Source organism: Octopus sinensis, linkage group LG22 (assembly GCF_006345805.1).
Source record: "Octopus sinensis linkage group LG22, ASM634580v1, whole genome shotgun sequence".
Classification (NCBI taxonomy): Eukaryota; Metazoa; Mollusca; class Cephalopoda; order Octopoda; family Octopodidae; genus Octopus; species Octopus sinensis.
The window spans coordinates 3,818,894-3,843,274 of record NC_043018.1 but is presented as its reverse complement, the minus strand read 5'-3'; the positions used below and the strand labels follow the sequence as shown (position 1 = coordinate 3,843,274).

The 24,381-nt window shown below is 39.0% G+C and overlaps 1 protein-coding gene across 2 annotated transcripts; it reads left to right on the top strand.

The window, feature by feature from the left end:
* The first annotated feature begins 593 nt into the window (after nt 1-593).
* LOC115223329 (PR domain zinc finger protein 4) lies at nt 594-23,665 on the top strand. Of its 2 annotated transcripts, none has more exons than XM_036512122.1 (10): nt 594-624; nt 3,839-4,110; nt 4,521-4,682; nt 6,626-7,363; nt 8,666-8,848; nt 10,427-10,639; nt 13,971-14,086; nt 17,255-17,471; nt 19,917-20,192; nt 22,629-23,665. In XM_036512122.1, the coding sequence occupies exons 2-10, from the start codon at nt 3,849-3,851 to the stop codon at nt 23,402-23,404; spliced, it is 2,943 nt and encodes a 980-aa protein (XP_036368015.1). In that variant the 5' UTR covers nt 594-624; nt 3,839-3,848; the 3' UTR covers nt 23,405-23,665. The 2 variants fall into 2 exon arrangements, with proteins under 2 accessions (XP_036368015.1, XP_036368014.1); XM_036512121.1 differs by having other exon boundaries at nt 600-906.
* Nucleotides 23,666-24,381: the final 716 nt, after the last annotated feature.

Genomic DNA, 24,381 nt, shown 5'->3' with positions numbered 1-24,381 from the left:
ATAAGGTGTTGCTATATATATATATATATATAATAAAATACAAAATGGGACAAGAACGCAAAACATCTGGACAATTAGGTGATACAAAAAGGGACAACAAAACATCCAGATAGACGATACAAAGAAAACAAGGAGGACGGGTCATTCGAAGCCCTGTATCCTCAGTCAGGCACCAGATTATGTAATATATATATATTATATATATATATATATATACACACACACATGTATGTATGTATTATGTATATGTGTGTGTGCGCGTATGTATTTATATATTTATATATATATAATTATTTCCAGCCCACTCTCTATATATGTATACATCGCATGCAAATCACACAGACGTATGTGTGTGTATGTATATACACCCCACGTTCGCCAGCGCACATTTTTTTTCATATTCGTTTACTACATGTTGTTGTACATCTGTTACACTATTTTTGGTTCTGGTCAAACCCTTTAGTTTGACCAGTTCGGTTCTATCAAAGCCAAACAAATATGACAAACCGTGACAAAAGTACGCAAATGCAAAAATCTGTATGGAACGTATATGTACAGTGAACTAGTTTGGCCTTACACCGTCGTTAATTCAAACGGTGTTTGACGCAATTAAGCATGAAAGAGGTAAGCTGCGATAACAAAGGACGATGTTTCGATTCCAGGCTGCACCGCCACTAGTTTTCCCACCACTACCTCCGATCTTACAGTAGTTATGATTATCGTTATTTCTAGTTTATTATTTAATGATGATATATTCAATTAGTTTTTAAAGGTGATTAATTAGTTAATTAGTTATTCATGTCTTTGGTGCTTTTCTTCCCCGATCAACATCGATCGATCAGACTCACGGACCAAAAGCATCCAGGCCCTCAGCAACCCGTCTCTGGTTTTATTTCTCATTTAAACGTATGTATATCTTAGACATTTTCCTTATTTGTGATTTTCTTTATTTGATTTTAGACATCAATTTTGCTCCTTCTCGAATGAAGTAAAGAGAATGATCGCGAAAAAGTTGCTTCTAATTAATAACGGAGTAGAACTGTGAGAAAATACGTTCCAGCCATGCCACCCCAGTCTTTTTTTTAGATGCAGTATATTCAGGACCCAATTATCCGATGAGTTCTTCCCCCTTGGTTTTTAAGACTGTATAATATGCAACAAAAGGGATTTGACTGTTATCTCTAGTCTGTAGAGCGACCACAGAGAGGCTTTTCTATTTGATCTTTTGCGTGATGGTGCTGTTAGTACAGTCCTATGGTTAAAGACATTCCATCTGTGACCGACCCATTTATTTAGCAGTGTAGTTGTGGTTGAGGTAGTTGGAACCGCGTATTTAGGAGTCCACTTTCACTTTGTCAAACTGAAAATAGTTTCGTTTCGTTTGATGACCGGTGGTACGAAGCTAAACAAAACACGCACACACACACACATTCTATTTACACACACACACGCACATACATTCTATGTTCACTCTCACACACGAAGTTAACGGTCCATTTTCTATTTATGAAACTGCTACAGCTATTGTGATTTCCTTCGACGAAGATAGCAGAGTCACAAGTGCGTCGGACAAAATGCTTAGCGGTAGTTTTTCAGCTCTTTACGCGCGAAGCTCAAATCCCGCCGGGGTTTGCCCTTCACTATTTCGGGATTCATAAAATAAGGGTACTAGTTAAGCACTGAGGTCAGTGCTTGTCCACGAAATTGCTTAACAAAATTTGAAATTTTATTCGGTGGCTCCGACTTGGGAACAATAATTAGTATTAATTATACTTTCTTTATCTAATTAGAAGAGGCTCTGAAGAAGAAAAAAAAAGCAAACGACCCCCTCCCCCATCTAACGAAATATAGGCGCAGACGTGGCTTTGTGTTATGGGGTTTGCTTCCCAACGACGTGGTTCTGGGTTCAGTCCCACTGCGTGGTACCTTGGGCAAGTGTCTTTTACTTTGCCTCGGGCTGACCACATATTCGTGAGTAGATCTGGTAGACGGAAACTGAAAGAAGCCTGTCGTACACACACACACACGGGTGTGTGTGTCTGTTCCATGACAGTGCTTGACAACTAGTGTTGGTTTGTTTACGTCCTCGTATCTTAGAAGTTCAGCAAACGAGATTGACGGAATAAGTACCAGCAGGCTTTAAAAAAAGAGTACAGGGGTTGATTTGTTTGAGTAACATCCTTCAACGTGGTGCCCCAGCAGAGCCACCATCACTGAAACAAATAAAAGATAAAGTACACCCACTCACACACACTTCCACCGATGGACACTTATAAAGTGGACAAGAAAAGCGAGCTGTGTTTCTCTTGGTTTTTTGTTCATTTTTGATGTAGCTTGTCCATTGCTAAGGAGATACACTTGAATGCACTCCACCTTCAGTATTCAATGATGCGCCCTCAGATTTTGAAAATACAGTTTACAAAAATTGATGCCCACCCACCCAGAATATTCTGAAGCACCCTCCAGGCATCAAAGTCTGGTGACGAGCCTTTGTTGTAGAATTATATTATGTTTATATATTTTTTTTTTACATAGAATCTTGTTTTTGTCTCTCTTCAAGTTATCCATCCATCCATCTTCTCTGCCCATGATTCCTGAAGGTGTTTTAGGGGTAGAGTCCTCAGACGCTGCTCTCCATTGGGTCCTGTCAGAAGCAACTGTCATTGGGCTTTCTTGTTGAATTCTCAAACATGACCAACCAACTGACGCTATGAATATTATTCAATCATCATTAATCATTAGTCTGCCCTGTGTCTCCTGCTGGTTGTCTTGGCTTGAAGAATCCATTTTGTGATTCTTTCCTGCGACATTCTAATCACATGTCTATAGCACCAAAGCCATGACCTCTCAATGCAAAGAAGTAAGTACTCAACCAAGAGAGACTCCCTGATCTCCAAGCTGTGCATCCTGTTGACTAATGTTCCTTCGGAGATCCACCCTGCCACCCTGGGGTTCTCCCATTTCACCTGTATTCGTGATTGTACTCTTTTTGATCATTACTCAACATCCGTGATCATAGATGAGGACAGACAAGGAAAGTGAAATGAAGGGAGCAAGTCTAACTTGCTTTACTAAACTCTCCTATTGAATAAAATAGATAAAAAGAATCGTTTCTACTCTAGGCACAAGGCCTGAAATTTTTTGGAGAGGAGCCCAGTCGATTAGATCGACCCCAGTATGGAACTGGTACATAATTTATCAACCCCAAAAGGATGAAAGGCAAAGTTGGCCTCAGCAGAATTTGAACTCTGAATGTAAAGACAGACGAAATATCATTAAGCATTTCATCCAGCGTGCTAACATTTCTGCCAGCACACTGCCTTTATTAGATAAAAAGAATAAACAACTAAATGCTGAATACCAGTAATTTCTTCACTTTACACACACACATACATGTGTGTGTGTAAGCCGGTGGCACGTAAAAAGCACCATCCGATCGTGGCCGTTTGCCAGCCTCGTCTGGCACCTGTGCCGGTGGCACATAAAAAGCACCCACTACACTCACGGAGTGGTTGGCGTTAGGAAGGGCATCCAGCTGTAGAAACACTGCCAGATCAGACTGGGCCTGGTGCAGCCTTCTGGCTTCCCAGACCCCAGTTGAACCGTCCAACCCATGCCAGCATGGAAAGCAGACATTAAACGATGATGATGATAATGATGATTAGCAGTCATCGCCAAGCTAATATGGCAGTCCATAAATATAGGACTAAAGCTGCTGTTGATTAACTCCAAGAGGCCTCTTCTCCAAATCCCAGTCGAGATGTCCATGTCCGATGTCTGCATGATTATCAAACTCAATGACCAGGGACTTATTCCTTCCTCTCTTTTTCTTTCCCAGTGAAACGGCAATGATGAGTTCCTCAGCAATGGCAGAAAGCTTCACCCTGCCGGTCAACGTTGACCAGCTGACCTGTGTTGTGGACTCAATGGTTGAGGTTTCATCTGATGCTGCTTCTGCTGCACCTTCTTTACCAAATGTGAACCATCTGGCTTCCAGCCCAGCTGTGTCGACCGTTGCGGATGCCATGGCTGGCGGCAGCACTGCTGCTGATAACCAAACTGCCACAGACACCTGTCTACCTCAGATTCTACAGACACAGGCTTCTGGATGTAAGTTGTTGTTGTTGTTGTTGTATCATCTATGCCACCACCACCACAGCACTATATACCATACACTATACTACAACTGCCATTACCACATTAACACCATGATACAACCACACACCACCACCACAACCACAGCTGCTGCTACCGCCTCAGTCTCCACGACCACCACAATCACCACCACCACCACACCACACCACTACCACCACAACAATACCACATGCAAATACCACTCCACCATCACTCAGACACTCACAAACACCACCACACATGCACACAATACTACTGCACCCATACCACCACCACCATCACACTATACACTATTACTACATCACCACAAAACCACCACCCCTACCACAAAAGTTTTTATGGTTGCTCTGTTACCAACTAGCGTCTGACCGTTCTTCTACTTGCAGTGTTATCCAGCACAAACAGTGTTCCATCTCTTCACATCCCTGTGTCCCTAACAGGACATTCCATCTCCATGTTGCCACTGATGCTCTCCCTAAACCTACCTCATCGACCCCTTATCTCTGCCATCGACAAAGGTTCAATCAGCAGGGCTTCCATCCATACAGGTGACTACTTGCCTTTTGTTTTTTGCTCCATTTTATTAGTCTAGGCCAGCAGTTCTCAGCTGGGGTCCATATGACCGTTAGGGGTCAATATGGCCCTTAGGGGGTCAATATAATCCTGAGGGAGTCCATATGGCTCCAGAAGGTCAACAAAAGATTTTGTTAAAATTTATCTGCAATAAATTGCTTACATTTCTACTATACACAGAATATTTTAATTTTTTCAATACTATTAATTATAATTATAAAAATAATTATAATTATGATTATAAAAATAATTATAAAAAAATAATTATAAAAATAATTATAAAAATAATTATAAAAAATAATTTTTGAAATAATTATGATCATAAAAATAATTATAGTTATAAAAATAATTTATAATTATAAAAATAATTTTTGATTACAAAAATAATTTATAATTATAAAAATTGCATTTTATGAGAAGCATAAATATAAGCAAACACACACATACACACACACACACACAGGAGGACCATTGTAAATGCTGTTGGTATTTTCCATTTAATGACAAGATCAATACAACAGTCTACTCCTGTACCCCTAGTCTAACTATACTCTTGCTCTCTGATGAGTTGTTGCTTTCTGTCCTCTCTTTTCTCTCTCTCTATCTCTCTCTCTATCTTTCTCTATCCACTCTCTATTACTTTCTCATTCCCCCCCTCTCTCTCTCTCTCTCTCTCTATCTATCTATCTATCTATCTCTATATATATATATATCTCTATATATATAACTAATATATAACAGCAACTGAGACTACATACTGGATTGTAATAATGATATATGCAGATGAGCTTCAAAAGGAAACAGCTGGGATTTACCCTCACTACCTACATAACAGATATATGTATGTATATGTATGTATGTATGTATATGTATGTATGTATGTATGTATGTATGTGTGTTTGTATGTAGATGCAGTATGATCAAATGGTTAAGAAGTTTGCTTTGTAGCTATGATATCCTTGTGTATAATGCATTACGTGAAGGTAGAGTGTATAATACTTTGCATCAATGTCGACTGTAGATTCTCTTATTGAAGAAGAATGACCTCTCAGGAATGTAACTGTTTGAATACAAATTGTCTCTCATCTGTGAGTGGATGGAAAATTATACACCTGGGCCTTGAAGTGTGTTTGTTTTATATCTGAGCATGTGTGTGTGCCTATATACATATTTATTTGTATATGCATATATGTGTATATATAAATATATATAGTTAATCCAAACATGAAAGCACAAAGAGAAAACACAATAAGGCGAGGACGTGGAACAAGTATAGTGTTATTGGATGCCCAGGAAATGAAAGAAAGAAGGATTTAACGGTTTGAGCGGAGCTCTTCGTCAGAAACATAGAAAAAGGAGGGGGTCCAAGGAAGGGAAGACGGAGAAAAAAAATTCGCCAACGATACACACGCAGTCACATACTATATATGTGTGTATATATATATATGTGTATATATTTATGTGTGTCTGTGTTTGTCCCTGCAACATTGCTTGACAATCGATACTGATGTCTTTATGTGCCTGCCTCTTGGCAGTTTGGCAAAAGAAACCGATAAAATAAGTGCTAGGCTTACAAAGAATAAGTCCTGGAGTCGATTTGCTTGACTAAAGGTGGTGCTCCAGCTTGGCTGCAGTCAAATGACTCAGACAAGTAAAAGAATAAAAGAACATGTGTTTGTATGTGTTCCCAGCAGGTTCTCGTTGATGACACTACCAAGAGTGAACAATATCACCATTGTGGGGTGAAACTGTAAGGATCTTTTGGACAGTAACTGATGAGGAATTAGCAACGTCCTGTCCTGTCTATGTTCCTTTCTTGCTTCTGTTTAAATTTTGGAACTTACACACACACACACACACACATCTTTATCTAAGCTTTAAATTCTGATATACAAATGTGCATTTCCTATATTTTCAGCTCCTACACCAATCCCGTTTCCATCAGTAATGGCACCTGGCATCCAAAGGGAAGCTGGGAGTTGTTCCACTGTTCAGGACTTAAACATGCTCAGTTGCATTCAGGCAGAGTCCTGTGATAACCATCAGCATCATAACAACAACAACAACATCAACACCACCACCATAGAAACTCTGGAATCTTACCCGTCACCTGCTACTGGTCACCAGTCAATGGAAGAAGCCAGCTGTGACCCAAACCACGTCAACAGACTCATCACCACAAACATGCACAACACTCTGCAGAATCCAGTGCTCGTCACTTCCAGCCTGTCCAACCTCTCCGACCTTCGTCTCGGGATGGGAATCACCTCACAGAACGATAACTTCCCCACTCCTTGCTCTTCCATGCCCGATGCTCAGTTGCCTCCGCTTTTGCAGGCTGCTAACCAATTTAGTCAAAAACATGTAGAACACCAGAAATCTAGTGCCGCCGCCATGAGTGCAGCACCTTGCATCATGCAACATAATGGTTCAGCCCTTGAACTAACAAATGGTTCCGCTGCAGAAATTGCAGCATCCATATCCGGTGCCAACCTTCAATCAATCTTAGATGCTTCACTTCATCAGCAACACCAACAACTCCAAGAACACTGTAACGATGAAGTAGCCAATTCTTTGAATTCTATTGGAATGGTTTCCAACAAGTCATGTGATGGAAATGCTGCAGCTTCTCTTTTAGACATCAACAACATGTCAGGTAATGGAAACTTGTCTTCCACAGTTGCTGTGGTTGTTGTTGCTGTTTATCTGTTTTTGTTTTTTTGTTTTTTCTGTCTTTAAAGTCTGGGATTTATTCTATCAATCTTATTTGCTAAACTGCTGGGTCATGGGGAAGCAAACAAGGGGGGACAGGTGGTCAAGTGGTAGTGGTGGTGGTGGTGGTGGACAGACACATGCACACACAGACATGCACATATACATATGATACACACACACACACAGACACACACACACACAAACACACAGACATTCACATATACACATGCACACTCACAAACACACACAGAGGCACACACACAGACAGACACAAAGACATCCCCGACACACACACACAGACACACATACACACACAAACACAATCACACACAGACATACACACACACACACACATATTTTGTGCTTCCACACAGTTTTTGTCTACCAAATCCATCCCAAGGCTTTGGTCAGTCCAGGACTGTATTAGAAGACACTCACCCAAGGTGCCACACAGTGGGACTGAACCTAAGCCCTTTGGTTGGGGAACAAACATCTTCCCACGCAGCCAGTATAAGACTGGGCTGGTTCATAATCTAAAGTTGTGGGATCCAATCCTGGCCATCCAAACACAGTTTTTGGCCATACCAGTCAAATTTTTCCGACCAAAATTCACAGCCAAACAAAGCTAGGTTGACCTTATGGACCCAGACGACAATGGTGGGGCAAAATTCCATTTGAAAAGCAGCAGAATTTGTAACAACAATGACCAATGTCTGAATGTTTACTCCACACGTTATTTATTACATTGGCTTGTTTGTGCCAAAATATGATATTTTGACCTTTGTCACCATTGTAAGCTGGCAGAACCATTTGTATGCTGGTTGAAGTGCTCAGTGGTATTGCATCCATCTTCATGTGCTGAGTTCAAATCCCACTGAGGTTGCCCTTGCCTTTCATCCTTTCAGGGTTGATAAAATAAGTACCAGATGGACACTGGTGGGGGGGGAGTCAATGTAATTGACTTAGCCCTCCCCATCGCCACTGAAATTGCTGGCCTTGTGCCAAAACTTGAAATTGATGAATGGATGGAGTTTGCTTCTTACCACCATGCACCATCCAACACCACCACTACCACCACCACTACCAACCACCACCACCACCACCAACCACCACCACCACCAACCACCACCATCACCATACACCAACCACCACCACCACCAACCACCACCACCACCACCACCACTGCCATACACCCCTCTACTACATTCCTTTCTAACAGTTCTATACCATTTCTCCATTCCAGTGATTGACATGATTCTCAAAGTGCACCAAAGTGGTGCAGTAGCAGCAACTACCGCAACAACAACTGATGCTGCTAAAGATGAGAGCAGCAGTGCGATGGTGATGTCTGGTACCAGCTGTCAACTGGGGGAGGACATGGCTACATTTACTACTAAACCTTACAACCAAATGTCTTTCGACAACTGTAAGCAAACTTTTTAGGTTAAACCTTGACATTTTCCTTGTTCTTGTTTATTTAGCCCAGGGCCTGTCTTGATCAAAGGCGTTCCAGCCATGACCATTCTGTATGTTGGGAACTTAGAACTTAGAACCACTTTATTCTACATGTCCTGTTTTTTAACCCTTTTGATGCCAACCCACTTGTGACCACCCCAAGTTCTTATAACATAAACTTACTGTTTTAAAATGGTTTCAATTGTAATCTTCCATCAAAATTCTTCTGTGAAATTGTTCCCGACCACAGCTTAATAATTAGAAAGTGATTTTACTAAATTCTTCATTATTTTAAAGATTAATTAAAATAAAGGCAGCCTTCATTAACAGAAATGTGGTAATGAAAGGATTAAAGGTGAGATATAGAGGTAGACATGGCCTTGTGGTTAAGCAGTTTGTTTCTCAACCATGTGGTTTCAGGTTCAGTCCTACTTACTGGTTCCTTGGACAAATGTCTTCTATGTTTTCTACTATTGTCCCAGCCTGACCAAAGCCTTGAGGGTGGATTTCATTGGTGGAAACTAAAAGAAGCCCATTGTATATGTGTATGTGTGTGTTGACATCATGCAGTAGTTGCTAGCAGTTACCCAAGGGCCCCATGGATTCAGGGCCGGTGCTAGGAAGAGTGTGACCCAATTAGGGAATTGTCAGTGGGGCCCTCTACTCTACAAAAGCTAGATTGATGTTTTATGCTTCATTTAGTACACCAGTCCCAGCCAAAATGCGTTGAGGGCTTGAGGCTCTACCATTAACCCCAATGATATACTAAAAATTCATCATAGCACCCTCCACTTGAATGTGTGCACAGGGTCCTCTCTCGGTGTTGGGCCCAATTTGAACAAATCTGTTTAATTGGCTTAGAACTGGCCCTGCATAGATCTAGGGGCCCAATTCTGACCTATGTATGCTGTGGCTTGCAGTCAATGAATAAATACTATAGGGTCCAGTGTATATTGGTCTGCCCAATGCCCTCGTGTGTCTAGGGTCCCCAGTTCTGATCTGTGTATGCTGTGGATTGCTGTTAATAAATACTATTGGTCCCAGTACATTTGGTTTACTCAGGGGGCTTGTAATGCTGCTGTGATGGCCCTTTGTTAATATCATACAAACATTGTCATTCGTTTCCAGTCCGGTCCTTGGGAAATATTTCTACTCTGCTTAGAAATAAGTGAGGGTTGGCAACACAAAATGTATTTGGCTATGGAAAAATTGTGAGCACATTCTGACTCTTGTGTGGGGAAGTATGATGATGATGATATTGTATATATCTGTGGCGTATCTCTAATCCGAGTGAGATTTAGCTGTTATTTCTAGCATGTTAAGTGACAATATAGAAGCCCTCTTCTTGGCTGGTGTATTTCTTGGTTTATAGCTGGCTTATATGATGTTGGTGATAATTATGGAGATGCTCATGAGTATGATGGTTATGATGATGATGATGATGATGATGAGGATGAGGATAAAAATGACGATGATGATGATGATTATGATGTGTCACTGGTTTTAAGTATTGCTTAAACTACCCCATTTCTTTTTCTCTCTTTTCCAGTTTGCCTAGAATGCAACTACAACAGCAACAACAACAACACCAGTAGCAATGGCAGCAGCAGCAGCAGCGGCAGCAGCAATGCTCCATGTCAGATCCACAACACGAATTACTGTGATATTCCCGATACCCCGATCCCTTCTCGTGCTCGTCTCTCAATACCTTCCCTTCTTTACCTGAAAACTACCTCAGCTCATGGTTACACAGACACTCTGGGTTAGTTGTTTCCCATTTGCTTTACTCCCTCCTCCTGCCCCCCCACCCATTATTCTACCTTTCATTTCTCCTCCTTTCTTGATCTCTCCCCTTGTTTTTTCCTGTCCCTTAGAACTGGAAGAGCTCCTTGTAGCATTTGCTCTGTTTCCTTGTGTTTTGAGATCAAATCTTGTTGTAGCTTACTTGGATAATGATGATGAGGATGATGATGATGATGGTGATGATGATGATGATGAGGATGATGATGATGATGATGACGATGATGATGATGAGGATGAGGATGATGATGAGGATGATGATGATGATGATGATGATGGTGATGATGATGATGATGATGATGATGATGATGATGAGGATGATGATGATGATGATGGTGATGATGATGATGATGATGAGGATGATGATGATGATGACGATGATGATGATGAGGATGAGGATGATGATGATGATCATCATCATCATTTAGCATCATTTAGCATCCGTTTTCCATTCTGGCATGGGTTCGACGGTTTCCCTGGCACTGGTAAACCAAAGACCTGCACCAGGCTCCCCTCATCTGGTTTCCACGGGTGGATGCCCTTCCTAATGCCAACCACTCCACAGAGTGTTCTTGGTGCCTTTCACATCTCACCAGCATGGGTGCCTTCTGCATGTCACTGGCTCGAGTGCCTTTTATGTGTCACTAGCATAGGTGCCTCATGTGTCACTGGCACGGGTGCCTTTCATGTGTCCCTGGCACTGGGCATGACTATGATTTCACCCCAGCATGAAGTGTCTTCTCAAGCACTGCAAATCGCCAAAAGTCTCTGTCCCTTGTCATGGCCTCCTTGAGACACAACATCCAAAGATCATGTTCCACTTCCTTGTCCCATCTCTTCCTGGGTCTACCTCTTCCACAGTTAGAGATCAGCTCATCTTTAAGTTAATCTGTTTCATGGTTCATCACCATCCACCGGCACCTTGCGTGTACCATTTGCAGAGTCAACTCTCTTGCAAGAAATCAGGACAAATCTCTGCTTTGAGAATAATTTCCTTCCTCCCTCCCTCCCATCTTGGTTGGCCATAGAAGAAAGATACTCTATGTATCTATGTGTGTGTGTGTGTGTGTTTGTAGTTATGTATGTACGAGGACATGGAATAAGGGCTTCTATGTCCTTGTACTTCGTATATTTTGTTGTTTACGTTTTGTGATGTCCCGTGCCCACATATGCATATGTATATACGTATAAATGTAAGTATGTATGTATTCGTATGCATATATATATATATATACATATATATATATATACACACACACATATATATATATATATACATATATATATATATATATACACACACATATATATATATATATATAATATATATATATATACACACACACACACACATATATATATATATATATACATATATATATATATATATACATATATATATATACACACACACATATATATATATATACATATATATATATATATATATACACACACATATATATATATATATACATATATATATATACACACACACACACACATATATATATATATATACATATATATATATTATTTATATGTATGTACGTGAGAGGGTGATATATATATATATATATATATCTCAACCAGACTGTTGAATGTTGTTATACATTGCTGGTCACAACACATGCTCTGCATTGTTTTAGCTTTTGAATGTTGTCAGCTCACTGGTTGGGTGAGCAGGCCAATGTTCTCCTCGACTGGAGCAATATGAAATTAAGAGTTTGGCTCAAGAACACTATCTGCCACTTGGCCTGGGAATCAAACCCACGATCTAACGATTTTGAGTGCAATACACCTGACCATTGAACTATGAGTCTTCATACACACACACACACACACACACACACATGTATGTTGTGTATGTATGTATGCGTATATATTCCCAGATCTACCCAGAGTAGTACCACCTGTTAGAGTCCCAGCGTGTGTTATCCCCCTCCTTCAGTACTTTGTCCCATGTCTTCCTGGGTCACCGTCCTCCACTTGAAATGATATGCACTTCTGTATGCAACTGTCTACATCCATATGCATCACATGACCAAACCAGTGGAGTCTTCTCTCGTTGCACATGTACACTGATATTGCACATCCAGCAGAGCACACTAGCTTCATTTCTCTCTAGTCTCCACACACACACACATACAAACACTCACACACACATACAAACACTCACACACACACACATGCAATTATATGATTCACCAAATGCTTAGTGGCATTTTGTCCATCCTTATATTCTGAGTCCAAATTTCACGAAGGTGGACTTTGCTTTTCATCCTTTTGGGGCCAATAAAATAAGTACCAGCTGAGTATTGGGGGTTAATGTAATCGACTATCCCCCTTCCCCAGATTTCATATCTTGCGCCTATAGCAGAAAGGATTATTATTATTATTATTATTATTATTATTATGGTAATTGGGTACCACTACTTTTATAAAGGTGTTTTATCTTATTTATATGGTTTTGACTTGGAATAGATAATAAATATATTTTGCTTCTTGAGTAAGAATCTATATTGATAAACCCATCACTTATAACTTAATTATAAGTATTATCACTCTACATAAATCTAAACTCAAGCTACATAAACGCTGTAATAAAATATATATATATATACATATATCAAGATGCTTAACGGACATGTTGAATGTGTATGTATGTTGAAGATAAGTTTGTGTTCTTTTTCACTGCTATAAAAAACAGTTTCAGAGTTGCAGAAATAAATTTCATTAACAGGTTGAAAAAAGTGAAGAAAGAGAAAATATTTACAGCATTAGTTTATTTATGTATGATGATGATGATGGTGATGGTGATGATGAGTACATTTAGAAGTAAAGCAATTTGTCGTAGAGAGTTATGACAGGCAATTTATTCCAGCTAATTCTTTCATTCTAAACTACTTGAATTTTGCACAACATTTCAAATAAGTCTTGTTAAGTAATAGACTTGGCATGAAAATAGCCAATATCTCAAAGGAGTGAGCGTCGTGGAGATGAGTGACAACCAACGATCACTGAGAGTGAGTGTTGTGGAGTCGAGTGACAACCAACATACACTGATTAATCTCCCCAAAATCAGGGTTTTTATAACTGCTCATACCTGAATTCTAAGAACTGTATTTTGAGAAAGATTTCTCTTTGTCGAAAGTTTTGAATTCAAATATGGGCAGTAATTTTAACCAATGGGAAACTAATAATCATGCCTATTCGGCCAACATGACCATTATGTCATACAACTGCCATTTACGACTTGCTTGCAGCATTATTATTGTTCTGTTCTTTTGTAGGAGTGTGGGCAAAAGAAACCGTTCCTTGCCGAAGCCGGTTTGGTCCATTCGTTGCCAAAGTGAAGGGGAAATGTCCAGTGGATTCACAAAAGACATCAGATTTCCCCATTTGGATGGTAGGTATATTGTATCTCAGGATCTAGCATTCTCCATCACATCCTGCAACACTCCACAACCCTTTGAGGTACTTTTTTGCATCTTCATTTAAGGCAGCAAACTGGCAGAATTATCAGAGTTCTGGACGAAATACTGAGTGGCATTTCGTCTGTCGTCACATTCTGAGTTCAAATTCTGCCGAGGTTGACTTTGCCTTTCATCCTTTCGGGGTCGATAGAGTAAATACCTACTGAATACGGGGATCAATGTAACCAACTTACTTCTCCCCTAAAACTGCTGGCCTTGTGCCAAAATTTGGGACCAATATTTTACATCTTCACCCCCAACTCATTTTCCATGTCGAGTCCCACAATATACAACTGACTTGTGGGAAAGTCCAGTATGTGGTTGTTAAATCTAGAAATAGCAGCCAAATCACCCTCAAATTACACCCTACTGCCTCAAAAAATGGAAGGACACATTGGATAATGTTGTTCTCAGACAGGATGGTGTTTGGAATATCTTTGAACAGAGGTCGGTTTGATCAGAATTACCTAAAGTTATAAACAACAACAACAACAACACCCACAATGATCCAATGCGAATGCTTCTATGTGGTCGCTTAACCTGCTGGAAATAGCAGTTAAATCTCCCTCAAATTACACATCCTGCCATCTTCAAAAAAAAGAAGAATTTATTGAATGTTATAGTTCTTGTTATTCAATACCCTATAAAAAAAAAAAGAAGAATAACAAAGATGGATTAGTCATGACTGGGAAATCTTTTATCATAAATTTGTTCAATCAAATATGATTCAGGGATAAACTACAACAGCAGCAACAACAACAACCGCAATTATCTGACCCCTGGTATTTACTGTGCTTTGCAAATTGTCAGCAAATTCAGACCTTTGTCTCTGTTCTTTTCAAGGGGTTTTTAACAACCCTCTTTCTGGTTTTCCCTCTCTCAAACAAACCTTATATTGTTTTACAGTATTTTATCGTATTTTATTTTATTTTATTTATTGCCAAGAATTTTGATTTCGGGTCATTTTGGTCTCCCGTCTTAATTATTTTATTATTTACTACTAGCAGTATCGCCCGGCTTTGCTCGGGTTTGTAAAGGAAATAATTATATAAGCATTTTTAGAGAGTTATATCCAAAAAATAGCAAAAATATGCATTAAAAATGGAAAAAAAACGATGGTAATTTTTTTTTTTAATCGTTGACTCATCGTAGACATTTTTAGAGAGTTACTTCCCTTATACAATAGCGAAAAAATGCATTAAAATGGAAAAAATGATGGTAAATTTTTTTAAAAATCGTAGACTCATCGTAGACGCGCGCTAATACCCAGAAGGGCTCGATATGAATCACAACTATAAGATACCCGGTTTTGGTTAAACTGCACCGCAAAATGTGGGAGTAGTTAGGAATCTAAATCGTAGGAGACAGACACACAACTTGACTTTTATATATAAAGATATTTTAACACTGTATGAGTTAATTCCCTTGGATTATTGTGGTTGGCTAGAGTTCACTCCCTTAATCTGTTCGCTCTGTCTTTCTCTGTCTGCGCGGATTAAGTACCAGTTGCACTCTGGAGGTCATGATATCGACTTATCCCCTTTCCTGAAATTGCTGGCCTTGTGCCACAATTTGAAACCTGTATTTCATTTCATTCTATGTTAATCCTTTTATCACCCATCAGTCTCAGATAATTTCTGTTAATCTTTTTATCTCCCCTCAGTCTCAGATGTTCTCTGTAGATATTCTATTTCCCATTAATTGCAGATAATCTCAATAAATCTCTAGTATTCTACTTTTATATCCCCTGACTCTCAGATTATCTCATCCATTCTTCTTATTTTTCATCAATCTCACACATTCTCTTTATTCTTTTGTTATATCGTCAGTGACGATATCAGATGTATGTGTGTGTGTGTAACACTATATCAGAGTACCAAATGTAACCATAAGCAATGTAACAAGAGTTGGTCGTCCCCTTATAACCATTCACTATTGTTCCAACGCAAAATCAATAACGAGACTCACAGTTCGACCTCAACTCTCTGCTGACTCATCAATTTATAGACTCATCCAGTCCACTGGCAGTCACGTGTGGGGGTGTCAGTTCACTCCACGACATCTTTCATCTTCCATAAATCACTATTAATCCCCATTAAAATTAAACATTCTTTGTCAATCTTTCTCTCTGTCAATATCCAATATTTCTCCCAACCTTTTATCTCCCATCAATCTCAGCTATTCTCTACCAGTCATTTATCTCCCATCAATCTCAGCTATTCTCTACCAGTCATTTATCTCCCATCAATCTCAGCTATTCTCTACCAGTCATTTATCTCCCATCAATCTCAGCTGTTCTCTGCCAGTCATTTATCTCCCATCAATCTCAGCTATTCTCTACCAGTCATTTATCTCCCATCAATCTCAGCTATTCTCTACCAGTCATTTATCTCCCATCAATCTCAGCTGTTCTCTGCCAGTCATTTATCTCCCATCAATCTCAGCTATTCTCTACCAGTCATTTATTTCCCATCAATCTCAGCTGTTCTCTGCCAGTCATTTATCTCCCATCAATCTCAGCTATTCTCTACCAGTCATTTATCTCCCATCAATCTCAGCTATTCTCTGCCAGTCATTTATCTCCCATCAATCTCAGCTGTTCTCTGCCAGTCATTTATCTCCCATCAATCTCAGCTATTCTCTGCCAGTCATTTATCTCTCATCAATCTCAGCTGTTCTCTGCCAGTCATTTATCTCCCATCAATCTCAGCTGTTCTCTGCCAGTCGTTTATCTCTCATCAATCCTTGTCATTCTTTAGTCAGTATCCCATAAGGCAACAAAATGCTTAGCAACATTTCATTCGATTTTACATTCTCAGTTTAAATTCTTCCAAGGTTGACTTCGCCTTTCATCCTTTTGGGATCAATAAAATAAGTACCAGTCATACACTGGGGTGTAATCAACTTATCCCTTCCCCTCAAATTGCTGGCCTTGTGCCAATATATGAAACCCATATTTTATACTTTCTCTGTCTCAGATGTTCTTAGTCAATCATTTTAAACTAACTCCAATTAGTTCTTAATTATCAGTCTCTATGGAATCATGTCTCCTTAATGTCTATGGAATCATGTCTCCAGCCTCTTTCACTCTTTTATTGCAGATCTTCTCCAAAGATGGACAAACTGCTGATGCCCTCGATGTCAGCGATGAGAATGAGTGCAACTGGATGATGTTCGTGAAACCAGCTCGGTCACCAGAGGAGCAGAACTTGGTAGCGTACCAACAGCAATATAGTATTTACTTCATGACATGCTGTGATGTTCAACCACACCAAGAACTCTTGGTCTGGTACTCCAACGATTATGCGAGTACGTTAGGTAAGAAGGACGGACTTATTATGTTTTGCTCCAGCTTGTCCTTTGTATGCTCGTTTCTTCTTTCACTACAAACACATGCATTCAAGCTTAACCCTTATTATTATTATTATTAGTATTATAATTGCCTTTGCACAGCTTATAACGCTGGAGATGTACTATGGTGTCAGCTGTTCACTTATTTTTCGAGCACCTTCTGGAGTATTCGAGTGGTTCCAAGCAGTGCTGTTTTCTGCAAGTGCACCACCCTTATTGCAGCCCCTATTTATTTCATGTACTTCTCGAGATTTTTGATCACTGTTCCCAGGGCTCCGACAGTTATTGGTACTACTGCTACCTTTTTCATCGATCACAACTGCTTAACTTCCCAAGCTAACCTGTCATATCTCTGGACTTTTCTTTCTTCCTTATCGCATACCTTTTTGTCCGCTGGGCATGCTATATCTATGATCCAGCATAGTTGTTTTTCTTTCTCAATTAATGTCCGGCTTCCTATTTTCTATCTCACGGTCGCACTGAATAATAATATCCCATAGGATCTTTGCATTTCCATTTTCGACGATGCTTTCAGGTTTGTGGTTTTACCAAATTTTTGCTCTGTCAGGTCTATACTTGTTGCAAGTGACCAATGGACAAGCCTGGCTATATTGTTGTGGCATCTCTTATATTCCTTCTGGGCTAGTGGCATACATTGACTGGTAATATGCCATAATGTTTCACCATTTTCCCACAGATTCTGGGCTTATCCCTTTCTGCTGTGTTGTCTATTTTGTATTTTATGTAGTTGGTTCTTAGTGCTTGCTCTTGGGCAGCACAGATTAGAGCCTCCGTTTCCTGTTTTAAATCTCTTTTAGTCATCCACAGCCATTTTTTTATCTGTCTGACTTATCTTCAACATCCCTATGGAATTGACCATACATTCTTTTCTTTACCCACCTATTTTCAGTATCACTCGTTTTCACTTTCTTGTATAGTGCTTTATCTTTGCAATAAGACAATTTAACAGAATACGATGGATATGTATAGTGATTAACTGAACGCTATTAAGATTGTTTCAAAAAAACGTTATTCTTTTTTCTAAAAATCCCCTTGTAAATACGGTTATATAGAGCGTGCCTACCGATGTAAACATTAGCAGAAACACACCTTTAGTTCATATAAGTGATATCTATCATTATATATAATTTAAACATTTTCTTCTTACATTTCACATTCACTAGACATATCTTTTTCCAAATCTATATGGTTTTATTCAATATACATATAGTAATATACTTCTCATTCATTTAGTTTTTCTTTCCTTTATCCCTCCTCTTTCTATACGCTACCTTTGACGTTATATCCTCTAACGTGTTTTTTAAAAGAAACTTAATAGCATTCAGTTAATCACTATACATATTCATCATATTCTCTTAAAATGTCTTATTGACGAGTTTCATTTCTTCATTTCCCTGAAGAGACGATTACATTGTTTTACACCATTTTATACCTATGGAATAATACCAGTGATATCTTCGAAACATGTGTCGGAAGTAAAAGAATTTGAATAACACCTGCGTTTAACTCCATTTAAGTATTTATATATATTATACAAAATATTTCACATAAACCCGGATTTTCTACCTTTAAAATCAAGGAGTTACAACCTTTTTACTCATGTGATTTTTTGCTACCCTGGTAACTATTTATTTATTTTTCATGTTAATTGTTAATAAGGGAAAAATACACACATCTATATATATATATTACACTCTCGGAGTGGTTGGCATTAGGAAGGGCATCCAGCTGTAGAAACTCTGCCACATCAAAATTGAAGCCTGGTGCAGCCATCTGGTTCGCCAGCCCTCAGTCAAATCGTCCAACCCATGCTAGCATGGAAAGCAGACGTTAAACGATGATGATGATGATGATGATGATATATAGTGGTTGTCTACACCTTATGCAGAATTTGATCACCTCTTGTACTTACATCTTAGAACTATCATGGTATCTGGTGTGGCTTTTTCTTGCACTTTTGATCCATAGAGTATAGATTGGCATATTTCGGTCATATTATGCAGAGAAAATCCCTGGAGAAGGACATCATGCTCGGAATGGTCAGTGGCAAGAGAGGAAGAGGCCGACCAAGAACCCGCTGGCTTGACACCATCAAGAGTGATACCGGAATGGACATAGCCAATCTGAAAGAAGCGGCCCAGGATAGAACTGACTGGAGGACACTGATCCAACGAGTGACCGAGAGTCGACTTCGACTGAGCGGTTAGAGAGAGAGGTGTGGCTTTTTAAACTTGACAATGTAGTGAAAAGACACCCACATAGATTGCAAGTTCAATTTGGAACACCAAGAGCTGCATATAATTTCTGATCTTTGTGGATCTTAAAATGTCTTTTTATATATATTGATTGATTGATTGATACGTATAATGTTGTTGTTGCTGTTACCCACAGGTGTGCCATTGAAGGCCAACGTTACCTTGAGCTGTTGCGTTTGCAGAAAACCATTTGCCAGTCACAAACTCCTGGCGCAGCATGTCAGGTCAATGCATCCCGATGTCAGTGTTCGCCGATGGCACTGCCAATTTTGTAACAGAGGTTTTACGTCAATGACCAAGTTAAAGACGCATCTATTGACCCACATCGGTGCCAAGCCCCACTCTTGTTCCCAGTGTGGGAAGCGATTCACAGACCAAAGCAATCTCCGTACGCACCAGTCCATTCACACAGGTAAGTACCACATGACATGATTCAATGAATTCCTTTGCTGCATTTTCATTTCATTGACTTGGTCAGCCAGGCATGGCTGTGTGGTAAGAAGTTTGCTTCCCAACCACATGGTTCCAGGTTCAGTCTCACTACGTGACACTTTGTGCAAGTGTTTTCTGATATAGCCATGGGCCGACCAAAGCCTTGTAAGTAGATTTGGTAGGCAGGAACTGAAAGAAGCCCATCATATATGAGATGGGTGCTGCAAAGTTCCTATCTATTGAGGGTATATCATAAAAGGCCTGGTTGGAGGGCCAACGTTCCCGGTTCTTTTACAGGGCTTAGAAAAACTGAAGGATCGCTGCAATAAGTGTGTGAATCTGAAAGGGGAATACATTAAATAAAATCATAATTAACTGATCCTCCTGTATTTTCTTTTTCCCAAAGCTGGGAATGTTTCAGCTTCCCCCTTGTATATGTATAATATCTATCTCTTCGCATAACCAGCCCATTCAACCCATACCAGCATGGAAGACTGATGTTAAATGATGTTAATGATGATGATGATCTAAAATATAACAATTTGCTAATGTTTCACAATGATGCCTCATTTTGACATTTGTAAATATTTTAATATTTTGGACATTTTTAGAAGTGCCTTCTAATTATGTTGACATTTTAATATGCTGATATTTTATTATGTCAAAATTTTATTATGTTGACATTTTATTATGTCAAAATTTTGTTGTGTTGTCAGTTTGTTATATTGACATTTTATTATGTTGACACTTTGTTATGTTGACATTTTAATGTATGAGCTTATTGTAAGGTAGCAGAATTGTTAGCATGCTGGGCTAAATGCTTAGCAGCACTTCATTTCTCTTTACATTCTGAGTTCAGATGCCACCAAAGTTGACTTTGCCTTTCATCCTTTTGGGACCAACAAAATAAGAACCAGTTGAGTATTGGGGTTGATTACATCAACTTTCTCCTTTCCCCTGAAATTACTGGCCCTGTACCAAAATTTGAAACCTATATATGAGTCTTTTAATACAGTGACATCTTAATACATTAAATCTAATACACTGATACTTTAATAAATTGACAATTTGTTATATTCGACATTTTAAAATGTCAACCTTTTACTATGTTAACAAGTGGTATAATGATATTTTAACATATATCAGCATTTTGATATGTTGACAGTTTTCCATTTTGACATTTTACTCTATTGACAATGTACTGTTTTGACTATTTGATAATGACAGGCTGATATATGTTGACATTAGTTATTTTGTTGACATTTAATATATTGGAATTATAAATATAATAGCCTGGGGCTATGTTAGAAGACACTTGCCAAAGGTGCTGTGCAGTGGGACTGAACCCAGAGCCATGTAGTTGAGAAGCCAACTTTTTGCCACACAGCTATGCATGTTGAAGTTGTAAAATGCTGACATATTTTAAAATGGTGATATTCTAATATGTTAGCATCTGAATATGTTTCCAGTCTGATTGGCTGAGATTATTTCTGTTGATATTTCAATATATGAGCGTTTTGATGCTTTGATATTTTATACAGTGAAATTAAACAATAAAAAGTTGACATTTGCTGTATCAATATTGAACATGGTTAAGGCGGTAAGTTGGCAGAATCTTTAGCATGCCGGGCGTAATGCTTAGCGGTATTTCATTTGTCTTTACGTTCTGAGTTCAAATTCCACCAAGGTCGACTTTACCTTTCATCCTTTTGGGGTAGATAAATTAAGTACCAGTTGCGTACTGGGGTTAATGTAATCAACTGGGCCTTGTGCCTAGAGTAGAAAAGAATGTTTAATATGGTGGTGTTTGATGTGTCAACATTTTAAAAAAGTGACACTTAACTATGTTGACATTGTAAAATAATATTGTTACATGATGACGTTTTAAAATGTCGACATTCTACTCTATTGACATTATGCTATGTTGAGATTTTAACAAATTGACTGTCTAATATGTTGACAATTTAAGATTTTGACATGAGCTATGTTGACGTCAATTTTAATACATGTGCATCTTATAGAAAATGAAATAAATTCAAATCTGGGATAACTGCGAAAACAGCCTAGAAAATTGGGTAAATACCTTGAGAAGATGGAAAAAAGTTACCAGCAGACATCTACAGAAAATTGAACACTGTACCTCTCTCAGAGAAGTACAGAGTTCATTTTTCCAGACTGTTAGATTTTCTAGGCTGTTTTCACAACTCTCCTGTGTTCAAAATTGTCTTCATTTTCTGTAAAATACCAACCCTCTTTGATGTTTCTAAGATTTTTAATTAAAAAATTGACATTGTAATATATTGAATTTAATAAGTTTATATTTTACCATGTTGATATTTTAATATATTCACAAAACACTTTCATTTAATTATTTAATTTGATGTAATTATATTGTTTTACCTTTTGCTCCATTCAGGTGAGAGAAAATTTCCATGCAGCGTCTGTAAGAAACAGTTCCGTCAGAAAGCTCACCTGACGTCCCACATGTTCACTCACACAGGTGAGAAGAAGCTGCAATGCCAGTTCTGTGAGAAGATGTTCTCTCGTTCTTCAGACCTCAAACAGCATGAATACCAACACACCCGCGAGAAGCTCTTCAGCTGTTCGCATTGTGACAAGAGTTTCTACAAAATGCAGAACTTCAAGAAGCATCTGAAGATTCATTCTGGGGAACGGAACTTCACTTGTGGGAAGTGCCACAAGTCATTCTATACAAAGTACCACTTGAAACGGCACAGTGGCACGTGTAAGGGGAGCCGGAGTACTGCTGCTGTTGGTGATGCTGCTGCTGTTGGTGTTGTTGCTGCTGCTGCTGGTGATGGTGGTGCGAATGATAGTGGTGTTGGTGTTGGAGGTGAGAAAGTAGCAATGCTCCAACAGTCTGCAAACTGTGGCCACCTCCGCCTAGACACGTCTAACAACATTGATGACGGTCGAGGTGGTAATGATGACGAAGAAGAGGATGGGAATGAGGATGAGGACGATGAGGATGATGATGATGATGTCATGGAAAGAAATGATGAGGAAGAGGTAGAGGAGGAGGAGGATGTTGAAGATGACGATGATGATGATGATGATGATGATAATGGTGGCGAGGAAGATGATGATGAGGAAGAGGAAGAGGAGGACGATGAGGAGGATGATGAGGATGAGGGTGATGATTGCGAAGCACAACAAAGAACTAGGGTCTGAAGCAAAACATGTTGAATGTTATTGAGAGGAATTGTTATTATCATTAACATTATCATCATCATCATCATCATCGTCATCATCATTATTGTTATTAAAGATGACAAGCTTGTAGAATTCTTAGCAATCCAGGCAAAAATGCTGAGAGCGGCATTTCGTCTGTCTTCACGTTCAGAGTTCAAATTTCACTGAGGTCGACTTTGCTTTTCATCCTTTCAGGTGATCAATAAATTATGTACCAGAAAAAAAAATGGGGGTCAATGTAATTGACTAGTCCCCTCCTCCAAAATGATTGGCCTTGTGGCAGAATTTGAAACCATTATTATTTACATTTGACAGATATTTGTCCTCATCTTGTTTGTTGTTAACACAATGTTTCGGCTGATATACCCTCCAGCCTCCTTCAAGTGTCTTGGGGAAATTTTGAAACTCTGTTCTCATTCCTAAGGTATTTTTTGAAATTATTATTATTATTATTATTATTCAGGTCACTGCCTGGAATCAAACTTGAAACCTTGGGGTTAGTAGCCCGCGCTCTTAACCACTACATCATATGCCCGTGGACAATATCGAAAAATACCTCAGGAATGAGAACCCAGGTTCGAAATTTCCCCAAGACACCTGATGAAGGCTGGAGGGTTTATCAGCTGAAACGTTGTGTTAACAACAAACAAGATGAGGACAAATATCTGTCAAATGTAAATAATGTAAATATTTCCTCATCTCTTAAATATAGAACCCATTATTATTGTTATTATTATTATTATTATTATTATTATTATTAAGGTGGCATGCCGGGCGAAATGCTTAGTGGTATTTCGTTTGTCTTTACATTCTGTGTTCTAATTCTGCTGAGGTCGACTTTACCTTTCATCGTTTTGGGGGTTGATAAATTAAGTACCAGTTGCATACTGGAGTTGATCTAATTGTCTGGCCTCCTCCCCCAAAATTTCGGGCCTTGTGCCTAGAGTAGAAAAGAT

Excerpts from the sequence above, each read along its gene's own strand:
- LOC115223329 (XM_036512122.1), top strand. The coding sequence starts at position 3,849 with ATGATGAGTTCCTCAGCAATGGCAGAAAGCTTCACCCTGCCGGTCAAC. Across the intron at positions 7,364-8,665 it reads AGACATCAACAACATGTCAG|TGATTGACATGATTCTCAAA; the intron begins GTAATGGAAACT and ends TCTCCATTCCAG. Across the intron at positions 10,640-13,970 it reads TGGTTACACAGACACTCTGG|GAGTGTGGGCAAAAGAAACC; the intron begins GTTAGTTGTTTC and ends GTTCTTTTGTAG.